At 45.1% G+C, this 20,125-nt stretch overlaps 1 protein-coding gene across 4 annotated transcripts in view; it reads left to right on the top strand.

Annotated features, from left to right (window-relative positions):
• Window positions 1–445: 445 nt before the first annotated feature.
• Window positions 446–20,125, top strand: part of HABP4 (hyaluronan binding protein 4) — a 41,168-nt gene continuing 21,488 nt past the window's right edge. For 2 of the 4 annotated variants that reach the window (XM_008993834.4, XM_035300434.3), the window contains exons 1-4: window positions 446–940; window positions 9,699–9,822; window positions 18,393–18,554; window positions 18,758–18,826. In XM_008993834.4, the coding sequence (XP_008992082.2) occupies window positions 592–940; window positions 9,699–9,822; window positions 18,393–18,554; window positions 18,758–18,826 (704 nt within the window). In that variant the 5' untranslated portion in view covers window positions 446–591. Of the gene's footprint in view, window positions 941–9,695; window positions 9,823–18,392; window positions 18,555–18,757; window positions 18,827–20,125 lie in introns of all 4 variants that reach the window. The other 2 variants (XM_008993831.5, XM_035300429.3) reach the window with 1 other exon arrangement.

The raw sequence follows: 20,125 nt of genomic DNA, 5'->3' as shown, positions 1-20,125 counted from the left end.
TTCAGGGCACTTTTTCTCCATCTACAGACTCAGACCTGTGCAAACACGGAGCTAGTATTTCCCACAGCATAACGCCTGGCACACGGTAAGTGCGCAATATGTAGCTGTTGAGCGGCTAAATGTATGCATAAGCTCAAAGCAGAGTGGCCGGTAACAAGTACGGACGCAGTCCGGGGAGAACACGCACGCAGCCGAGCCCCCACCACCAGTCCGCGCCGCCGGGACAGCGGTGGTGTCTCCGGCCAGTAGCTCCGCCCCTGGGCCCCGCCCCTCTGTACTGCGCGGAGGGGGCGGGGCTCAGAGGTCGCGTGACGTAACAGCAGCCGGTCGGTGATTGGGCCTCCCGGAGAGCCGGCTCGGAAAGGGGGCGTCTCCCCGCGCGCTGATTGGCTGTCGGGCGAGGCGAAGCGGGTGGTGGCGGCGGCGGCGGCGGCAGCGCGGGGGCGGGCGCCGGGAGGGGCCGGGCCGGGTAGGGCCCGGAGGGCGGTGGCGGCGGCGGCGGAGCAGCGGCCGGCATGGGTCCTAGCCGCCAGCTTCGCTGAGACGCGCTCGCGTGGGCTGCCCGCCCGGGACCACTGTGGTCGTGGCGGCATGAAGGGCGCTCTGGGGAGCCCCGTGGCCGCAGCCGGCGCCGTGATGCAGGAGAGTTTCGGCTGCGTGGTGGCCAACCGCTTCCATCAGCTGCTGGACGACGAGTCGGACCCGTTCGACATCCTGCGCGAGGCCGAGCGCCGGCGCCAGCAGCAGCTGCAGCGCAAGAGGCGCGACGAGGCGGCGGCGGCGGCCGGGGCTGGTCCCCGCGGCGGCAGGAGCCCGGCCGGGCCCTCTAGCCACCGAGCGGGCGCGGGCGGCCGGAGGGAGTCGCAGAAGGAGCGCAAGACCCTCCCGGCACCTGGCGCTCAGGGGCCCGACAGCCCTGGGGGCGGCCTGCAGGCGCCGGGTACGCAGTGGGGAGCTGGGGAGCGGGCCACGGCGCGCCCCGCTGTGAGGCTGGGGTCCCGGGGCCGGTTCCTGGAGGCGGGGCTAGGGAAGAGCCGGGAGAGTTGAGGGTCCTGGTGGCCGCCGAAGGTAGGAGGAGAAGGGCGGGGATCACACCCCTTCCAGCCCTCACCAGCCGGTTGCGGAGCTCGGGGGAAGCGCAGGCGGGGTGGGGTGAGGTGGAGCCCCCAAACCCTGGCACTGAGCCTTTACGGCAAGTTGGACAAAGTTGAGGGAGGTTGCTGGGGTGGCGTGTGGGGGCGAACGCTGAGGTCGCTACCCTGGGGCGCGCACATCCAAGCTGGCGGGGTCCTTCTCCATCCTCCAGCTCAGCCTCTGCAGGATTGAGGTCGGAGCCACCCGAGAACGCGGTAGGGAAGAGGAGGGCGCCCGGCCCCGGGGCTGGAGGTCTCTGTGATGCGGGAGGCCTGGGCGACCGCAGGGCGGCCTGTGACGTCCGGGTCCGGGAGGGGCGGGCGGGGGTCCCTGGCGCCGTCCGGCCTGGCGCCTTCGCCCTTTCCCCGTCCGGTAGCGTCCAGCAGGCAGCGGGCATCGTATTTCAGTACTTCGTGTGGTGTTGATGGGATGTGGAACTTATAAATAACTTAAGGCCGCTTTAAGAAAAGCGTTTTTTACCTTTCCATCAAGAATATTCGGAGTTCCCTACTCGCTGTTTAGCAGGCAAAACCAGTGCGCAGCGTGGTGTTTTGCTGCCTGCGGTCGGGGAGGGTGCTTGAGAGTTCATTCTCTCACCTGAACTGCGTCAGTGGCAGAGCCCGCAACACTCCGCCTGTGTTTCTTCTGTTTTCTTTAAATGAGACAGCGGTCCCAAGATTTGCAGAGTGTTAAGATTAAAATGTGTAGTTTGGCCACTCCTGCCAACGTTTGGCAGTGTGTTCAACTTCGTTTTATTCGTTTGTTCCTTGTTTGATAAAGATTGTGCATCGCAGCGTTGTGGAAAGGTCTCAGGTTTAAGTATTCGGGCTTTGATGTGCAGCTGGGTCATGTTTACCTTTATTTGTGAAAAGTTAAATCCAGAGTCATCAGTCGAGAATCAAGTCACTATAATAAAGATGTTGAAAATGATTTTAAAAAATGTTATTCTCTCACGACTCTTTGGTAGGCCAGTAAATTTCTGAGCCTATCTAAACTGTGAGATTGGAGATATATTGTGCATTTTATATCCTGTTTTTTGTGTTTTTCTCATAAATGTATTTACATGAATATAATAAAAGAACTGAGAAAGGCTAAGCTTTTCTTCTCCATTTTTTTAGCAAATGAAAATACATATTCTATTCCGAAAAACATGAGACGGGTTAGTACTGTTAATACATTGATTTTTAGCCTTTTTTAAATTGTCATGCATTTTTGTTATAAAAATTTTAAGCAGTTCCAAAATGCATGAGGTTAAGTGAAAATCCTCTTATGTTTCCTGCTGTTAACACTTTGCATTTATATACATAAATGCACAGGGCTATTTCTTTTCTTTCTAAACTTAAATGATACAAACTGGTTGCAACCTGTTTCCTGCACTTAATGTTGTCATGTGGTACACCCATAACTTTTTTTCTGTCAGTTGTTCCGTCTGAGTGATCTGGCTTTTGAAATCAACTGAAGATGTTGAGTTGATTTGTAGTTAGAATGGAAATTTTATCATTGACGTTCTTTTTCAAGTATGTGTTTTTTTTCAGGAGCAAACAGCTTATTAATTTCCATTTAGGTAGTTGCTGTACGAAATTTATCTATGATGGATGTCAAAGAGCTAATCTCTCAAGGTTTTGTAGCCCGGGTTGATATGACACACTGTACCAAATTTTTAATTTTGTTAGAATATTGTAAGTGAATGTTTAGACAAAAATAAAATATATTTGATATCATAGAAATACTAATCCTGAAAGAATGTGGAAGTCACAAGCTTTTCATATGGAAATGTAGGGTTTTTGTTTGTTTTTGAGACAGTCTTGCTTTGTTGCCCAGGCTGGAGTGCAATGGCATGATCATGGCTCACTGCAACCTCCACCTCCTGGGTTTAGGCAATTCTAACAGCCTCCTGAGTAGCTGGCATTACAGGCATCTACAGCTAATTTTCTTTTTTCTTTTCTTTTCTTTTTTTTTTTGAGATGGAGTCTTGATTTTCTGTCACCAGGAGTGCAGTGGCACCCTCTTGGCTCACTGTAACCTTTGCCTCCCGTGTTCAAGTGATTCTCCTGCCTCAGCCTCCCCAGTAGCTGGGACTACAGGTGCATGCTACCAAGCCCAGCTAATTTTTGTATTTGGTTTAGTAGAGACAGTTTCTCCATGTTGGCCAGGATGGTCTCTATCTCTTGACTTCGTGAACTGCCTGCCTTGGCCTCCCAAACTGCTGGGATTACAGGCGTGAGCCACCAACACATGGCCAAAAATGTAGGTTTTTAATGTCTGACTATCTGTCTAGCAATCTACATAAACCCTTGAGTGAGCCTTGCTCAATAAGTTCATTCTTTTTTTTTTTTTTTTTTTTTTTTTGAGACGGAGTTTTGCTTTTGTTACCCAGGTTAGAGTGCAATGGCGCGATCTCGGCTCACCACAACCTCCACCTCCTGGGTTCAGGCAATTCTCCTACCTCAGCCTCCTGAGTAGCTGGGATTACAGGCACGTGCCACCATGTCCAGCCAATTTTTTGTATTTTTAGTAGAGACGGGGTTTCACCATGTTGACCAGGAATGGTCTCGATTTCTTGACCTCGTGATCCACCTGCCTGGGCCTCCCAAAGTGCTGGGATTATAGGCTTGAGCCACCGCGCCCGGCAATAAGTTCATTCCTGAAGTCATGAGAGATCGTTTCAGTTTTGGTTTTCCTAGTCTTTTAGTATTATGTTTGTTGAACCAAAGTTCAACTTTATTTTGTGGGAAATCTTACTGTAATTTTTATTGTATTCTGTTTCTTTACATGGGCTTGGTTTAGATGGTGATGAATGCATGTGCCAGCCTTCGATTGGAAAGGTTAGTGAAATGCAGTGTTTGCATTCTCCACTTGGAGCTGCTGATCCAGCACAGAAAAACAAGGCCAATTCGTGGCAGTGTTGATCTCTTAGTACTAAATTGTGAGGAAAAAATTGGATGCTGATTATCTTTGTTGTGGGAGGTTTGGGATTGAGAATGAGATGTTTGCCTGAAACTGATAATTATTCTAATTATCTTTGTTTTGGGGGGTTTGGGAGGGAAAATGAAATGTTTACTTGATATTGATAATTATTCTAATAAGTTGCCAGTGGTATTTAACAGTTTTCAGTTTATACTGTTGGAAAAGGCTTTAATATGGTGTACAGTAGATGTCCTATTTTAAGTTCGATGAATTACAAATTTAATTGACACAATTAAAAAATAACTTGGAGGGGCCGGGTACAGTGGCTCACACCTGTAATCCCAGCACTTTGGAGGCTGAGGCAGGCGGATCATGAGATCAGGAGTTCGAGACCAGCCTGACCAACTTGGTGAAACCCTGTCTCTACTAAAAATACAAAAATTAGCCGGGCGTGGTGACACGTGCCTGTAATCCCAGCTACTGGGGAGGCTGATGCAAGAGAATAGCTTAAACCTGGAAGGCGGAGGTTGTAGTGAGCTGAGATTGTGCCACTGCACTCCAGCCTGGGTGACAGAGTGACACTCCATCTCAAAAAAACAAAAAACCTGAAACAACAAAATTGGAGGAAGCAGAAAGGTGGGATAAGCACCTAAGTAATTGTGTAGTTGAGTGGAAATATTAAAAGATGTTTTTAAAACTGTAGGTTGGAAACAGGAAATCTGAAACTGTGTTAAAATAACTCTTTTTACACTGAGGTAAAAATATGGAAAAATATTGTTACTGTTGACAAATTTTCTGATGAGTGTTATGTCATGACCTATTATAATTTTCAGCTTGTTAGATAATTAACTTTCATAGTGGCTTTTTCTACCTTACATTTTGAATGCCTTTTCCAATTCTGAACGCTTAACCCATGTGCCCCCAGATCTGATGTTGCCCACTCCTAGGCAATTGGGGACAAGTATCAGTAACAGTGGGGGCTGTATGGTGGCTCATGCCTGTTATCCAGCATTGGGAGGCTAGGTGGGAGGATCACTTGAGCTCAGGGGTTCAAGACTAGCTTGGGCAACAAAATGAAACCTATCTCTACCAAAAAAAAAAAAAAAATTTGCTGGGTGTGATGGTGCAGGCCTGTGGTCTGAGTCTGAGCTACTCAAGAGGCTGAGGTGGGAGCATCACTTGAGTTCCAGAGGTCAAGGCTGCAGTGAGCTATTATACCACTGCACTCCAGCCTGGGTGACAGAGTGAGACTGTCAAAAAAAAAAAAAGTGTCATTATCTTGATATGTCTGCAATAAAAGCATAATGCTCTGCTAAGTGCAGTGGCTCATGTGTGTAATCCTAACACTCTGGGAGGTTGAGGCAGGTGGATCACCTGAGGTCATTCAAGACCAGCCTAGCCAACATAGCGAAACCCCTGTCTCTAGTAAAGATACAAAAAAATTGGCCAGGCGCGGTGTCTCACGCCTGTAATCCCAGCACTTTGGGAGGCCAAGGGGGGGGTGGATCACGAGGTCAAGAGATCGAGACCATCCTGGTCAACATGGTGAAACCCCGTCTCTACTAAAAATACAAAAAAAAAAAAAAAATTAGCTGGGCACGGTGGCGCATGTCTGTAATCCCAGCTACTCAGGAGGCCGAGGCAGGAGAATTGCCTGAACCCAGGAGGCGGAGGTTGCAGTGAGCCGAGATCGTGCCATTGCACTCCAGCCTGGGTGACAAGAGCGAAACACCGTCTCAAAAAAAAAAAAAGATACAGAAAAATTAGCCAAGCATGATGGCACAGGCCTGTAATCCCAGCTACCTAGGAGGCTTGAGAATTGCTTGAAACCAGGTATCGGAGGTTGCAGTGAGCTAAAATTGTGCCACTACACTCCAGCCTGGCAGCCTGGATGACAGAGTGAGAATGTCTCAAAAAAAAAAGGCAGGTGAATGTGGTAGCTCATGCCTGAGTACTTTGGGAGGCCAAGACAGGTGGATCACCTGAGGTTAGGAATTCAAGACCAGCCTGGCCAACATGGTGAATCCCCGTCTCTACTAAAAATGCAAAAAACTTAACCGAATGTGATGGTAGGCACCTGCAATTCCAGCTACTCAGGAGGCTGAGGCAGTAGACTCACTGGAACCTGGGAGGTGGAGTTTGCGGTGAGCCAAGATCATGCCACTGCACTCCAGCCTGGGCGATACAGTGAGACTCTGTCTCAAAAAAAAAAAAAAAAAAAAAAAGCTGGGTGCGGTGGCTCATGCCTGTAATCCCAGTACTTTGGGAGGCCAAGGCAGGCGGGTCACTTGAGGTCAGGAGTTCGAGACCAGTCTGGCCAATGTGGTAAAACCCCATCTCTACTAAAAATATAAAACTTAGCTGGGCATGGTGGCATGTGCCTGTAATTCCAGCTACTCAGGAGGTGAGGCATGGAGAATTGCTTGAACCTGGGAGGCAGAGGTTACAGTGAGCTGAGATCATGCCACTGTACTCCAGCCTGGGCGACAGAGTAATACTCTGTCTCAAAAAAGATAAATAAATAAAGTGCTTTGCTCTATTTATGATAACATCTTGTCTGTATCCTAAACATATCACAAGCTTAGATTGTGACCTCACTACAGGATACAAATTGAATTTAAATATTTCTAAGTTATGGGACATTACAATCATAGTAGCTTGAATTTAGATCTGTTGTGCAACTTTTCACTCTTGAAAAAAATACTTGGTTGACAAGGAATAAATTATACAATTTATGTTAGTGATGTCATAAACATGATTTTTGCTTTAAAATGAGACCAATTGGCCGGGCGTGGTGGCTCACGCCTGTAACCCCAGCACTTTGGGAGGCCGAGGCAGGTGGATCACAAGGTCAAGAGATCGAGACCATCCTGGCCAACATGGTGAAACCCCGTCTCTACTAAAAAATACAAGTGCCAGGAGCGGTAGCTCATGCCTATAATCCCAGCACTTTGGGAGGCCAAGGCAGGTGGATCACGAGGTCAAGAGATCAATACCATCCTGGTCAACAATGTGAAACCCCGTCTCTACTAAAAATACAAAAATTAGCTGGGCATGGTAGTGCACGCCTGTAGTCCCATCTAATCGGGAGGCTGAGGCAGGAGAATTGCTTGAACCCAGAAGGCTGAGGTTGCGGTCAGCCGAGATTGTGCCATTGCACTCCAGTCTGGGTAACAACAGTGAAACTCCGTCCTCCCCAAAAAAACCAAAAAAACAAAAGTTAGCTGGGCGTGGTAGCTTGCCTGTAGTCCCAGCTATTAGGGAAGCTGAGGCAGGAGAATTGCTTGAACCCGGGAGGTGGAGGTTGCAATGAGCCAGGATCGCGCCACTGCACTCCAGCCTGGCGTCTGGTGACAGAGCAAGACTTTCTCCAAAAAAAAGGCTGGGCGCGGTGGCTCACGCCTATAATCCCAGTACTTTGGGAGGCAGAGGCGGGTGGATCACAAGGTCAAGAGATCAATACCATCCTGGTCAACATGGTGAAACCCCGTCTCTACTAAAAATACAAAAATTAGCTGGGCATGGTGGTGTGTGCCTGTAGTCCCAGCTACTCGGGAGGCTGAGGCAGGAGAATTGCTTGAACCCAGGAGGCGGAGGTTGCGGTGAGCCGAGATTGCGCCATTGCACTCCAGCCTGGGTAACAAGAGCCAAACAACGTCTCAAAAAAAAAAAAAGGACCAATTAAGGTTTATCTGTACGTAGGTGATAAAGTTTTGGTAGAAAATATTAAATGAGAAAATAAAGGCTGGGTGCAGCGGCTCATGCCTGTAATCCCAGCACTTTGGGAGACCGAGGCAGGTGGATCACAAGGTCAAGAGATAGAGACCATCGTGACAAACATGGTGAAACTCTGTCTCTACTAAAAATATTTTAGAAAATTAACCAGGTGTGGTGGTATATGCCTATAGTCCCAGTTACTCGGGAGGCTGAGGTAGGAGAATTGCTTGAAACTGGAAAACGGAAGTTGCAGTGAGTTGTATCGCATCACTGCACTCAGCCTGGCGACAGAGCGAGACTCCATCTCAAAAAAAAAAAAAGGGAAAATAGAAAAGTATGTATACACATAAATTCCTTAAGGTCTTTTCTAAGTGGAAGAGAAGTCTAATAGTTAAAAAATATATCCATGGCCAGCCATGGTAGTTCACGCCTGTAATCCCAGCACTTTGGGAGGCTGAGGTGGGCAGATCATCTGAGGTCAGGAGTTGGAGACCAGCCTGGCCAACATGGTGAAACCCTGTCTCTACTAAAAATACAAAAAAATTAGCCGGGCATGGTGGCATGCTCTTGTAATCCCAGGAGACTGAGGCAGGAACATCGCTGGAACCTGGGAGGCAGAGGCTGCAGTGAGCCAAGATCGGACCACTGCATTCCGGTGTGGATGACAGAGTAAGACTGTGTCTCAAAAAAAAAAAAAAAAAAAAAAAAAAAATCCATTAACTTGAATAAATGTAATATTTTATAGTTATGCAACTAGTGTGAAGAGTAATTTGTACTAAGAAAAACTGAAGCCACTATTGTAAAAATTGCACATAGTGAGATCTTTTAAATTTATACAAAAAAAGACTTTTGAAGATTAAAGACTCGAGAAAGTTCTCTACAATGTATTTACCAAGTATCAGATGGCTTTACACTTAGACTTTGCTTAAGATGTTTAAAGCATTAAAACCAGAGGGGAGTAAAGCCAGGCAAGAGGAAAAGACCAGAGTCTCTGGTCCCAGCATGGTGTCTAAGTGCCAGACTCTCAGGGGACAAAAGAGATGTCCTCAAGTACTGGCTGACTCTCAGGCAAGTTGGCAAATAGCAGGTTTTGGTTCATATTCAAGAAGTTATAATTGCAAGTCTATATATCTCATAGAATAGCAGGAAAATCTGTTTTCAAAGTAAAAATATAAACACTACAAACTTTAAAAACAAAAACCTTGGCCAGGAACAGTGGCTCATCCATGTAATCCCAGTAATTTCAGGAGGCTGATGTGAGATGTTTAAAGCATCCGTGTAATTTCAGGAGGCTGAGGTGGGTGAATTGCTAGAAGCTGGGAGTTCGAGACCAGCCTGGTCAACATGGGTGAAACCCTGTCTCTACTAAAAATACAAGAATGAGCTTGTGGTGGTGGTGCATGCCTGTAGTCCCAGCTTCTCGGGAGGCTGAGGCACAGAATTGCTTGAGCCCAGGAGGCAGAGGTTGCAGTGAGACGAGATTGCACAGTGCACTGCACTCCAACCTGTGTGACAGAGTGAGACTCTGTCTCAAATATAAATAAATAAATAAAAACAAAAACCTTAGTAGTATGCCAGTGATAAGCCATAGTTGCCATGGTTTTATGTGCAGTTGGGATTCTGAAAGTACAGTCTGAAATATTCTTTCATTTTCTAGATAGGGCTTACATACTGTGTTTTTGTCATGCTACTTTTGTGAACTGTAGCTTATTTAGTAAAATATACCCACAGCTTTTGGGAGGTGCCTGTAATTATAGGTGAGCTTAGTTTGTCATATACTTTCTAGGATATAGGGAAAGCATGATTTAATAGTAATGTTCTATTAAAAAGTAGTAGATTGGGCAGTTGTAGTATCAACAACTTAAAATTTACAAGTACCTGTAAAGTTTAATACCGTCGCAGACGTTGTGTTCCAGCTCTCTGCTTTGATTGTCTAGTAGGCCAGAAGCGGACTCCTAGAAGAGGGGAGCAGCAAGGATGGAATGATAGCCGTGGGCCCGAGGGGACCCTTGAAAGAGCCGAGCGGAGACCCTACAGGGAATACCGACCCTATGAGACCGAGAGGTAGGTAGACTTCACAGCTGAAAAGTTTGCAAATGAAAAGTACATGCCGGCCGGGCGCAGTGGCTCAAGCCTGTAATCCCAGCACTTTGGGAGGCCGAGGCGGGTGGATCACGAGGTCAACAGATCGAGACCATCTTGGTCAACGTGGTGAAACCCCGTCTCTACTAAAATTACAAAAAATTAGCTGGGCATGGTGGCGCGTGCCTGTAATCCCAGCTGCTCAGAAGGCTGAGGCAGGAGAATTGCTTGAACCCGGGAGGCGGAGGTTGTGGTGAGCCGAGATCGCGCCATTGCACTCCAGCCTGGGTAACAAGAGCGAAACTCCGTCTCAAAAAAAAAAAAAGAAAAGTACATGCAGCAGTTCTCGTCAGGGTGGGTGGGGAACCGGAAAGTTTTTCAAAAAAATGCTACTTCTACTGGCTACTGCTTTTTGTGGTGCCAGTCCTAGGAATGTTTTCCTAATTTATGTGCAGTTCATGTTGCCTTAGACGATGGGAGGGATCTTCCTTTTGCCTCATAGATGACTTTACATCTTGGTTCAGAAAATGATTGTACGATTAAAAGTTAATTGCTTATTTGTAACTGTGAAGAGTACTTGTAAAAAGAAATTACACAGGAGTGTGTTGAACGGGTTTTCTTTTGAAATTCTAGATTAGACATATAATTTTGGACTAGGGATGTAATTATGGTTTTGATTTAGTATTACTAATTTAGACTGCTCAATGGATTGAAATAAATTCCTAGCTCCACAGTCAGGTCAATAGGCTGCCATGATGAGATATGAAGAAAAGTCTGTCTGATATGTAATACCGGTTTCTGCTGGGCCTGCCTGCTCTGGAAGTACTCTAACACACAGCAGTCGTGGGCTGGTGGTGTTGTGTCGCTCCTGAGTGATGTGGCAGCGTGGTGGCACGGCACCCCACCTGAACACAGGGAGCGGTTATTTGTGTCTTATGCTTGGCACTAGCAAGGTGGGTGCTTGCTGCTTAGAACCTTTGTTTAATCATTACACCTGTTTATGTTAAACAGAATCAGATTTCAAGGAAATAAAGTTAAAAAGGCTAAGGAAGACTAAAATAGTAAATAGTTAAATGTCAAGGGAGCCATTATCCCCAACTTCCAGCTTCTTGACTGCTAATTCCTTTCCATTTAGGATTCTGGCTACAAGTTTTAACCAAATAATGTGGTTTTGTAAAACTATCTATAGAGCCTGTTAAAAACAAAACAAAAACAACTCCAGCAGAGAGTAACAACCTGCTCGCGCTGAGCAGGTGATGATTCATGCAGAGATATTCACCTAGCAGTTAACGCATTCAAGACAATGAGATGGTCTTGATGCAACCATGTTGGAGAGAATAGAAAGTCTTACTTTTGCCCCTTTTTTGGTGATTACTTCAAATTTGCTGAGTAATAAGCACAGTCTACTTGCTTCTGCAAAGCTTCTTAGATCAGACCTGCTTATTTTTGGAATCATTTGGGTATTTATTTCCCCCTAATTTTAGGGATTCTGTGGAAATGAGGAAATTATAGTTCATATGCACAAACCCATGTTTCCCTCCCTTTTTTTAGTAGCAAGACTATGTAGTCTTTAAAAAGGATAAAACAGATTTTTATATCATGTAAAAAAAATAGCTATTAAGTGAAATAATACATATATGGAAGAATAAGGTGGGTTATGGGATTATGGAGGGTTTTTTTTTCTTTTAAAATAAGTTCAGAATTACAGAAAAGTTTCAAGAATTATACAAAGAATTTCCATCTGCCTTTCATCCAGAATCCCCACATACTAACTTTTTACCACATTTGTTTTCTCATCCCCCACCACATCACAGCCTTTCCTTGTTATTCAAGAATAAGGTGTAGGAATGCCCCCTCACTCCTAAATACTTTAAATTCATTTCCTAAAAACATGATGCAATTTTCAGACTCATTAAGATGAATATAATACTGTTATCTAATTCTCTGAATTGTGTAGTCTACAGACTTTCCTCAGATTTCACCAGTTGTCTCAGTGGTATCTTTTAACAAGAGAAAACATTTCTGGTTCAGGATCCACTCCAGGCAAACGCATTGTAGTTAGTCATCTTTAATTAGGCACAGCTCCTTAGCCTTCCTTTGTCTTTATGAATTTGGGATTTCGAAGAGTATGGGCCAGTTATTTTACAGCATGTCCCAGATTTTGAGTTTTTCTGATGTTTCCTCATGAAATGAGGTTCTGCACTTTTGGTAGGAGTGCCACAGAAGTGATGTGTTCTCAGCACACCACATTAGAGATATGTAGAGAATCTTCACTTTCAAGGAAATCTGAATTTTTTAAATAAATCATTTGATATCAGAAAACACTTTCTTAGTTTCCAAAAAATACTCTTAATAAGTAATACTTTTGGGAGGGTGGGGAGGGATAACATGGGGAGAAATGCCAGATATAATATGCATCTAAAGTAAATTAAATAAATTAAAAAAAAAAGATCCAGAGGAAAAAAAAGTAATACTTTTTTTTTTTTTTTTTTTGAGATGGATTCTCTCTCTGTTGCCCAGGCTGGAGTGCAGTGGCTCGATCTCTGCTCACTATAATCTCCGCTTCTTGGGTTCAAGTGATTCTCCTGCTTCAGCCTCCTGAGTAGCTGGGGACTACAGGCACATGTTACTACCCTCGGCTAATTTTTGTATTTTTTTAATAGAGACAGGGTTTCAGCCTGTTGGCCAGGATGGTCTCAATCTCCTGACCTCATGATCCGCCTGCCTCAGCCTTCCAAAGTGTTGGGATTACAGGCGTGAGCCACCACACCCGGCCAAATAATACTCTTAATAATAATAAAAATACTCTTTTTTTGAGACATTCTGTTACCCAGGCTGGAGTATAGTGACATGATCTCGGCTCACTACAACATCCATCTCCCAGGTTCATGTGATTCTCCTGCCTTAGGCTCCTGAGTAGCTGGGATTACAGGCACGCACCACTATGCCTGGCTAATTTTTGTATTTTTTTTTTTTTTTAGTAGAGACAGGGTTTCACTATATTGGCCAGGCTGGTCTCGAACTCCTGACCTCATGATCCACCTGCCTCGGCCTCCCAAAGTGCTGGGATTACACCGAATAAAAATACTCTTAAATAAAATGTAAAAAGTTTTATTTGTGACAAACTCACAAGCAAAAGGAAGGAAAATAACATTTGAGCCAAGCACCTTGCTTTATATACCTGTGATCTGTGATTCACTGTCTTATAACAATCATAGGAAGTAGACATGACGCCTGTTTCTCAGGTGGAGAGCCTGGAGCTCATGGAGGTGTGAATAAGGAGTTCAGCGTTGACTGGATACCAGATTTCAGTTTGAAAACATAAAAAGCTCTGGAGAAGGATGGTGATGATAGTTGTACAACAGTGTGAATGTGCTTAATGCCACAGAATTGAACACTTAAAAATGATTAAAATGGTAAATGTTATGGTATGTGTAAAAAATGATTAAAATGGTAAATGTTATGGTATGTGTATTTTACCACAATTTGTTTAAAGCTTATTAATAATGGGGGATGGGTAAACATCTGGGGGATTGTTTTTTTCAGAACAGGCATTGATTTAAATGACCAGTAAATTACAGAAAGGAAGAGCCAAAATGTATCCAGAAAGAGGCAGACTAATCTAATAGTCTAGGTTCTAAGAGTTTAATTAAATTCATTTGGAGCCTAAGGAAAAATTCCTACTGCATTAAAAACAGTAGTTTATGGCTGGGTGTGGTGGCATACACCTATAATCCGAGCACTTTGGGAGGCTGAGGCAGGCAGATCATAAGGCAAGAGATTGAGACCAGCCTGGTTAACATGGTGAAACCCCAGCTCTACTAAAAGTACAAAAGTTAGCTGGGTGTGGTGGCGCGAGCCTGTAGTCCCAGCTACTCGGGAGGCTGAGATAGGAGAATCATTTGAAGCAAGGAGGCAGAAGTTGTAGTGAGCTGGAGTCACTGCACTCCAGCTTGGTGACAGAGTAATACGCTGTCTGAAAAACAAAAACCAAAAAAACCCAGTAGTTTACTCCCAGAATATGTGCTCCGCAGGATGTAGCTGATCTCTGGGGTGGAGACATGCCCCTCAATCCCAGCACCATTTATGACATTGCTTCCATGGGAAAACACGTGCTCTGCCTAAGCAGAATAGAAATCCATGCTACCTGGCTGTGACAAAACTACTGTATACATTGCTGAAACTCTGAATCTGTTTCCTCATTTGAAAATTAAGAGGGCTGAATTTAGATAATCTTTCGAGATTATGAAGATTTTATAATTCTGTCCAGTAAACACGTGTAAGTATCAAACTCAAGGTGACACCTTTTTTCACTATCAGATGAGCAAAGATCAAATCTTAATATATTATATTCAAGCTTGGAGAAAGTGCTATAAGAAATGCTCTCAGCCGGGTGCAGTGGCCCATACCTGTAATGCCAGCACTTTGGGAGGCTGAGGTGGGTGGATCACCTGAGGTTAGGAATTGAAGACCAGCCTGGCCAACATGGTGAAAACCACTAAAAATACAAAAATTAGCAGGATGTGTTGGTGCGTGCATGTAATCCCAGCTACTCGGGGGACTGAAGCAGGAGAATCTCTTGAACCAGGGAGTCGGAGGTTGCAGTGAGCCGAGATCACACTACTGCACTCCAGCCTGGGTGACAGAGCGAGACTCTGTCTCCCAAAAAAAAAAAAAAAAAAAGAGTTTATAGGCTGGGCACAGTGGCTCACACCTGAAATCTCAGCATTTCAGTGCTTTGGGAGGCTGAGGCGGGCAGATACTTGAGCTCAGGAATTTGATTCCAGCCTGGCCAATGTGGTGAAACGCTGTCTCTACTAAAAATGCAAAATTAGCCAGGCATGGTGGCACACACCTATAATCTCAACTACTGGGGAGGCTGAGGCATGAGAATCACTTGATACCAGGAGGCGGAGGCTGTAGTGAGCTGAGATTGCACCCTTCATTCCAGCCTGGGAGACAGAACAAGGCTTTGTCTCAAAAAAAAAAAGTTTACTTTTGGCTGGGCACACAGTGGCTCATACGTGTAATCCTAGCACTTTGGGAGGCCTAGGCAGGCAGATTTCTTGAGCCCAGGAGTTTGAGACCAGCCTGGGTGACATGATGAAACCCCCATCTCTATAAAAGTCACAAATTAGCTGGATGTGGTGGCACATGCCTGTAGTCTCAGCTGCTTGGAGGACTGAGGTGGGAAGATCGCTTGAGGTCGAGAGGTGAAGGCTGCAGTGAGCAGTGATTGGACCACTACACTCCAGCTTTGGCGACAGAATGAGATACTGTCTCAAAAAAAAAATTACTGTTACTTTTCTTTTGTTTGTTTTAGAACCCTACTTTAGATTTCCTTTTTTGAGGGAGGGTCTTGTTCTATTGCCCAGGCTGGAGTGCAGTGGCAAGATCGCGACTCACTACACTTCTGGGCTCAAGTAATCCTCCCATCTTAGCCTCCTAAGTAACTGAGATTACGGGTACACACCACCATGCCTGGCTAATTTATTATATTTTTTAGTAGAGATGGGGTTTCACCGTGTTACTCAAGCTGGTTTCAAACTCCTGCACTTAAACGATCTAACTGCCTTGGTCTCTCAAAGTGCTGGGATTACAGGCTTGTGCCACCACTTCCAGCCTGCTTTAGATTTTTTTTTTTTTTTTTGAGACAGGGTCTCGCTTTGTCACCTGGGCTGGAGTGCAGTGCGCAATCTTGGCTCATTGCAACCTCTGCCTCCCAGGTTCAAGTGATTCTCCTGCCTGAGCCTCACAAGTAGTTGGGATTACAGGTGCTCGCCACCATGCCTGGCTAATTTTTGTATTTTTAGTAGAGATGGGGTTTCACCGTGTTGACCAGGCTGGTTTCAAACTCCTGACCTCAAGTGATCCTCCTGCCTCAGCCTCCCAAACTGCTGGGATTACAGGCGTGAGTCACTGAGCCCAGCCTGATGTAGATATTTGTTGTAGTTTAGAATCAGGTATTACAAAGATTTCTATTTTTGATTAGGGGAGGGAGGTGGGAGACAGAAAAGCCAACTTGGAGAATTTATTTAGATTGGTGTTTCTTATAAGAGAGTGGCATAACGTTAATGATTAGCACTTCTGTATTTCTTTATTTTTTGAGTAAGGTAAATTGTGATTTTGTATCTTTTTACCCACTGCTGTATAGTGGCTTCTTTTTCTTTTTTATTGAGACGGAGTTTCACTCTTGTTTACCCAGGCTGGAGTGCAATGGCGCGATCTCAGCTCACCGCAACCTCCGCCTCCTGGGTTCAGGCAATTCTCCTGCCTCAGCCTCCCGAGTAGCTGGAATTACAGGCACGTGCCACTATGCCCAGCTAATTTTTTGTATTTTTAGTAGAGATGGGGTTTCACCACGTTGACCAGGATGGTCTCGATCTCTTGACCTCGTGATCCACCCGCCTCTGCCTCCCAAAGTGCTGGGATTAAAGGCGTGAGCCACCGTGCCTGGCCGAGGCTTCTTAATGTAACACTTTTAGCCATAAAAGTAGACTGTAAAATACCTCTAGTGCTGGTGTTTGAGCTACTAATGCCGCTAGGTTTCTTGAGCCAGGACCTCTATTAAATAAGTAATTTCTTGTCACTTTAAATGTTTTTAAAAGCCTTGACAAAGTAGAAAATAATTCTCTTAATCTAGTGTTACAGTGGTGAAAGAGACATAATCCTTTCACACTGGAGCTTAGAGCTTAGTGAAGGAGAGACAAGTCCTCAGAAGGAGTGATGGTGAGCAGTGATGGTGCAGGGAGGAGTGGGTGGTTGATCACGTCCTGGGTTCAGGCTCTGATGTGGCAGAGGAAGAGGAGGGAGGAGTGGCTTGGGCTGTCTCTCCTGTTGTGAACTGAGGACCACAGGAGGAAAAAGGCTCCCTCCGTGTTAGGCATGTAGGTGCCGGCCCCGGGAGTATCCAGGTGGAGATGTCTAGAAAGTAACTGGCTTCATGTCCTGCAATCAGATGAGAGACACGGGGCCAGTTAGCATCAGCATGGAGGCCAGGAGGACATGGCAGGGAAAGAGAAGTCAGGGTGCCGACAAGGGTAAGGGTGGATGGGTATCCGTGTGAGTGCCAAGACAAAGGTTAGGCACGAGAGGCAGGCGGAGAACCTTTCTCTTATGTTAATCTTGAAGTGGCTGCTTCTGAGAAGTGCGGTTGTGTGGCTGAGGAACCGTGTGAGTTTTGTACCACATTTGGGTATTACCTATTCCAAAAATAATTTTCTTTTCTTTTTCTTTTTGAGACGGAGTTTCGCTCTTGTTACCCAGGCTGGAGTGCAATGGCGCCATCTCGGCTCACCGCAACCTCCGCCTCCTGGGTTCAGGCAATTCTCCTGCCTCAGCCTCCTGAGTAGCTGGGATTACAGGCATGCGCCACCTAATTTTTTGTATTTTTAGTAGAGACGGGGTTTCACCATGTTGACCAGGATGGTCTCGATCTCTTGACCTTGTGATTCACCCACCTCGGCCTCCCAAAGTGCTGGGATTACAGGCGTGAGCCATCGCGCCCGGCCCAAAAACAATTTTCTAAGGGCAGGCAGAGAAAGAGAAGCCAGAAAAGTCAGGAAAATTAGTGGCCTGCAGTGTCATACAATACTGGGGTCAAATGACTTGAAGACAAAAGTTGCTATTGGGCTTCACAAGGAGGTGTTCAGCTGCCCTTGGCTATTTCTGCGGAGTAATGAGGTAGAAGGCAGGTTAACGTTTTCACAGTTGCAGATGTTACCAGCCGCTTGTGTGTTCGGGAGAGAGACTTGAGAAGGGGCATAATTTTGAAGTTTAACCATTTTTTTTTTTTTTGAGACGGAGTTTCGCTCTTGTTTACCCAGGCTGGAGTGCAATGGCACGATCTCGGCTCACTGCAACCTCCGCCTCCTGGGTTCAGGCAATTCTCCTGCCTCAGCCTCCTGAGCAGCTGGGATTACAGGCACGCACCACTATGCCCAGCTAATTTTTTGTATTTTTAGTAGAGACGGGGTTTCACCATGTTGACTAGGATGGTCTTGATCTCTTGACTTTGTGATCCACCTGCCTCGGCCTCCCAAAGAGCTGGGATTACAGGCTTGAGCCACCACGCCCGGCCTGACCATTTTTCTTATATAATATATTCCAAATTTAACTTGAAGATTTAGTATTAGAACAGGAATGAACCTTTGAGTTTACTTATCTAACATCCTCATTTTATGAGTAAAGAAATAGATCCAGAGAGAGAAAGGAATGTCCCACTCGGATTAGTACTAGGCCTGTCTAGTATCTGTGTCCCCTGGGCTGGCTCCACCACTTAGCCTACTCTGTGCTTCGGTTTCTCATTTCTAGGCAATAATTGTATATTAAAGATTTGTTTGTGAGAATCCAATTACTATATGTAAAGTGCTCAGAACAATGCCAGCTATATAGTCTATAGTATGTGCTCAGTAAAGATTAACTATTAATTTATGATTCAAGCTACCATTCATTCCAGTATACTATAACCATGATTTTCTTTCAGAATTCTTTTCTGGAGAAGACCTTAGACCTTTAATTTACCAGTTTTTATTATATCCATTTCTTCCTAGACCAGGTGATAGGTTTGATCGAGACAGACCGCTGAGAGGACGTGGAGGCCCGAGAGGGGGTATTCGCGGCCGAGGCAGAGGTGGCCCTGGGAATAGAGTTTTTGATGCTTTTGACCAGAGAGGGAAGCGAGAATTTGAAAGATATGGTGGGAATGACAAAATGTAAGTTTCTTTGTAAATGCTATTTTCACTTTTAAGATGTTGGCAACACATGGTATGAATCTGTTATGTGTTAATACTTAGTTAACTTACTATGCTGTTATTGTGAGAAGCTGATCCTGGGACTTTTATGAACAGCTCTTTCTGATTTGGAGATTAACTGGAGAGCAGATTCTGGTTTAAAGGACTATTCTTTCTTTCTGTAGAATAGTCAGAACCGAAGACAACATGGGTGGCTGTGGAGTTCGCACCTGGGGATCAGGTAAAGATACCAGGTACGGTGTAAGTATGTGCCCTTTGAGAACCTGCAATTAAGTGGAAATCTCTGAATCTTTGCTTTTCTTGAAAATAATATCTTCTGTGTTGTGCTTTTACACTTGTGCGCCCTTAAGTAGAGATTGATTTTAGGCTTTTGTTTACTGAGATAACTTTTTAAAACAGGTTTGCTATGTTGCAATTAGATATGAAACTGCTTTTAAAATTTTATTACTTTAGTCAAACAGGTTTATGACAAATGACCAGGTATCTGCTGATGCCTCAAACATAGGGCACTGTACATTTGCACATGCCTCAAAATGCTATGTGTTGGCTGCACACGGTGGCTCCCACCTGTAATCCCAGTACTTTGGGAGGCCAAGGTGGGTGAATTGCTTGAGGTCAGGCATTTGAGACCAGCCTGGCCAATATGGTAAAACCCTATCTCTACTAAAAATACAAAAATTAGCTGAGCATGGTGGCAGGCTCTTGTATTCCCAGCTACTCAGGAGGCTGAGGCAGGATAATCAGTTGAACCTGGGAGGCAGAGATTGCAGTGAGCTGAGCTTGTGCCACTGCACTCCAGCCTGGGCGACAGAGCAAGACTTGGCATCTCAATTTAAAAAAAAAAAAAAAGCTTTTTGTTTTGTATTGTTTAATTAATTAATTAATTAATTATTATTATTATTATTATTTTTTTAAACAGAGTCTCGCGCTGTCGCCCAGGCTGGAGTGCAATGGTGCGGTCTTGGCTCACCACAACCTCTGCCTCCCGGGTTCAAGCAATTCTCCTGCCTCAGCCTCCCAAGTAGCTGGGGTTTCAGATGTGCACCACCACTCTTGGCTAATTTTTGTATTTTTAAGTAGAGTCTAGGTTTTACCATGTTGGTCAGGCTATTCTCAAACCCCTGACCTCGTGTTCCACCCACCTCAGCCTCCTAAAGTGCTGGTATTACAGGCATGAGCCACTGTCGCTGGCTGTTTTGTTTAATTTTATTATTTTTAAAAATAGAGACAGGGTCTCACTATGTTCCCCACACTGGTCTTGAACTCCTAGACTCAAGCAATCCTCCTGCCTCAGCCTCTCAAAGTGCTGGGAGAGGCTTTGAGAGCCAACACATTCAGCCCAAAATACTTTTTAAATTCCTGGATATTCTCTGTTTTGACCTTTCAAAATTTGTGTGGATCCTTGATAATGTTCATTTTATAAAATTTTATTCAATGTAGATTGAAGCTTAGTAATAGGTTTCACCTGAGGCTCAAGTTGGACATTTCTCTGAGGCTTCATGTTACCTTAGATCTGTGCCAGTTCTTCTGCT

This window comes from Callithrix jacchus, chromosome 1 (genome assembly GCF_049354715.1).
Source record: "Callithrix jacchus isolate 240 chromosome 1, calJac240_pri, whole genome shotgun sequence".
NCBI classification, from domain to species: domain Eukaryota; kingdom Metazoa; phylum Chordata; class Mammalia; order Primates; family Cebidae; genus Callithrix; species Callithrix jacchus.
Note: the sequence above shows the minus strand (reverse complement) of the source record. Positions and strands in the feature narration are given on the sequence as shown.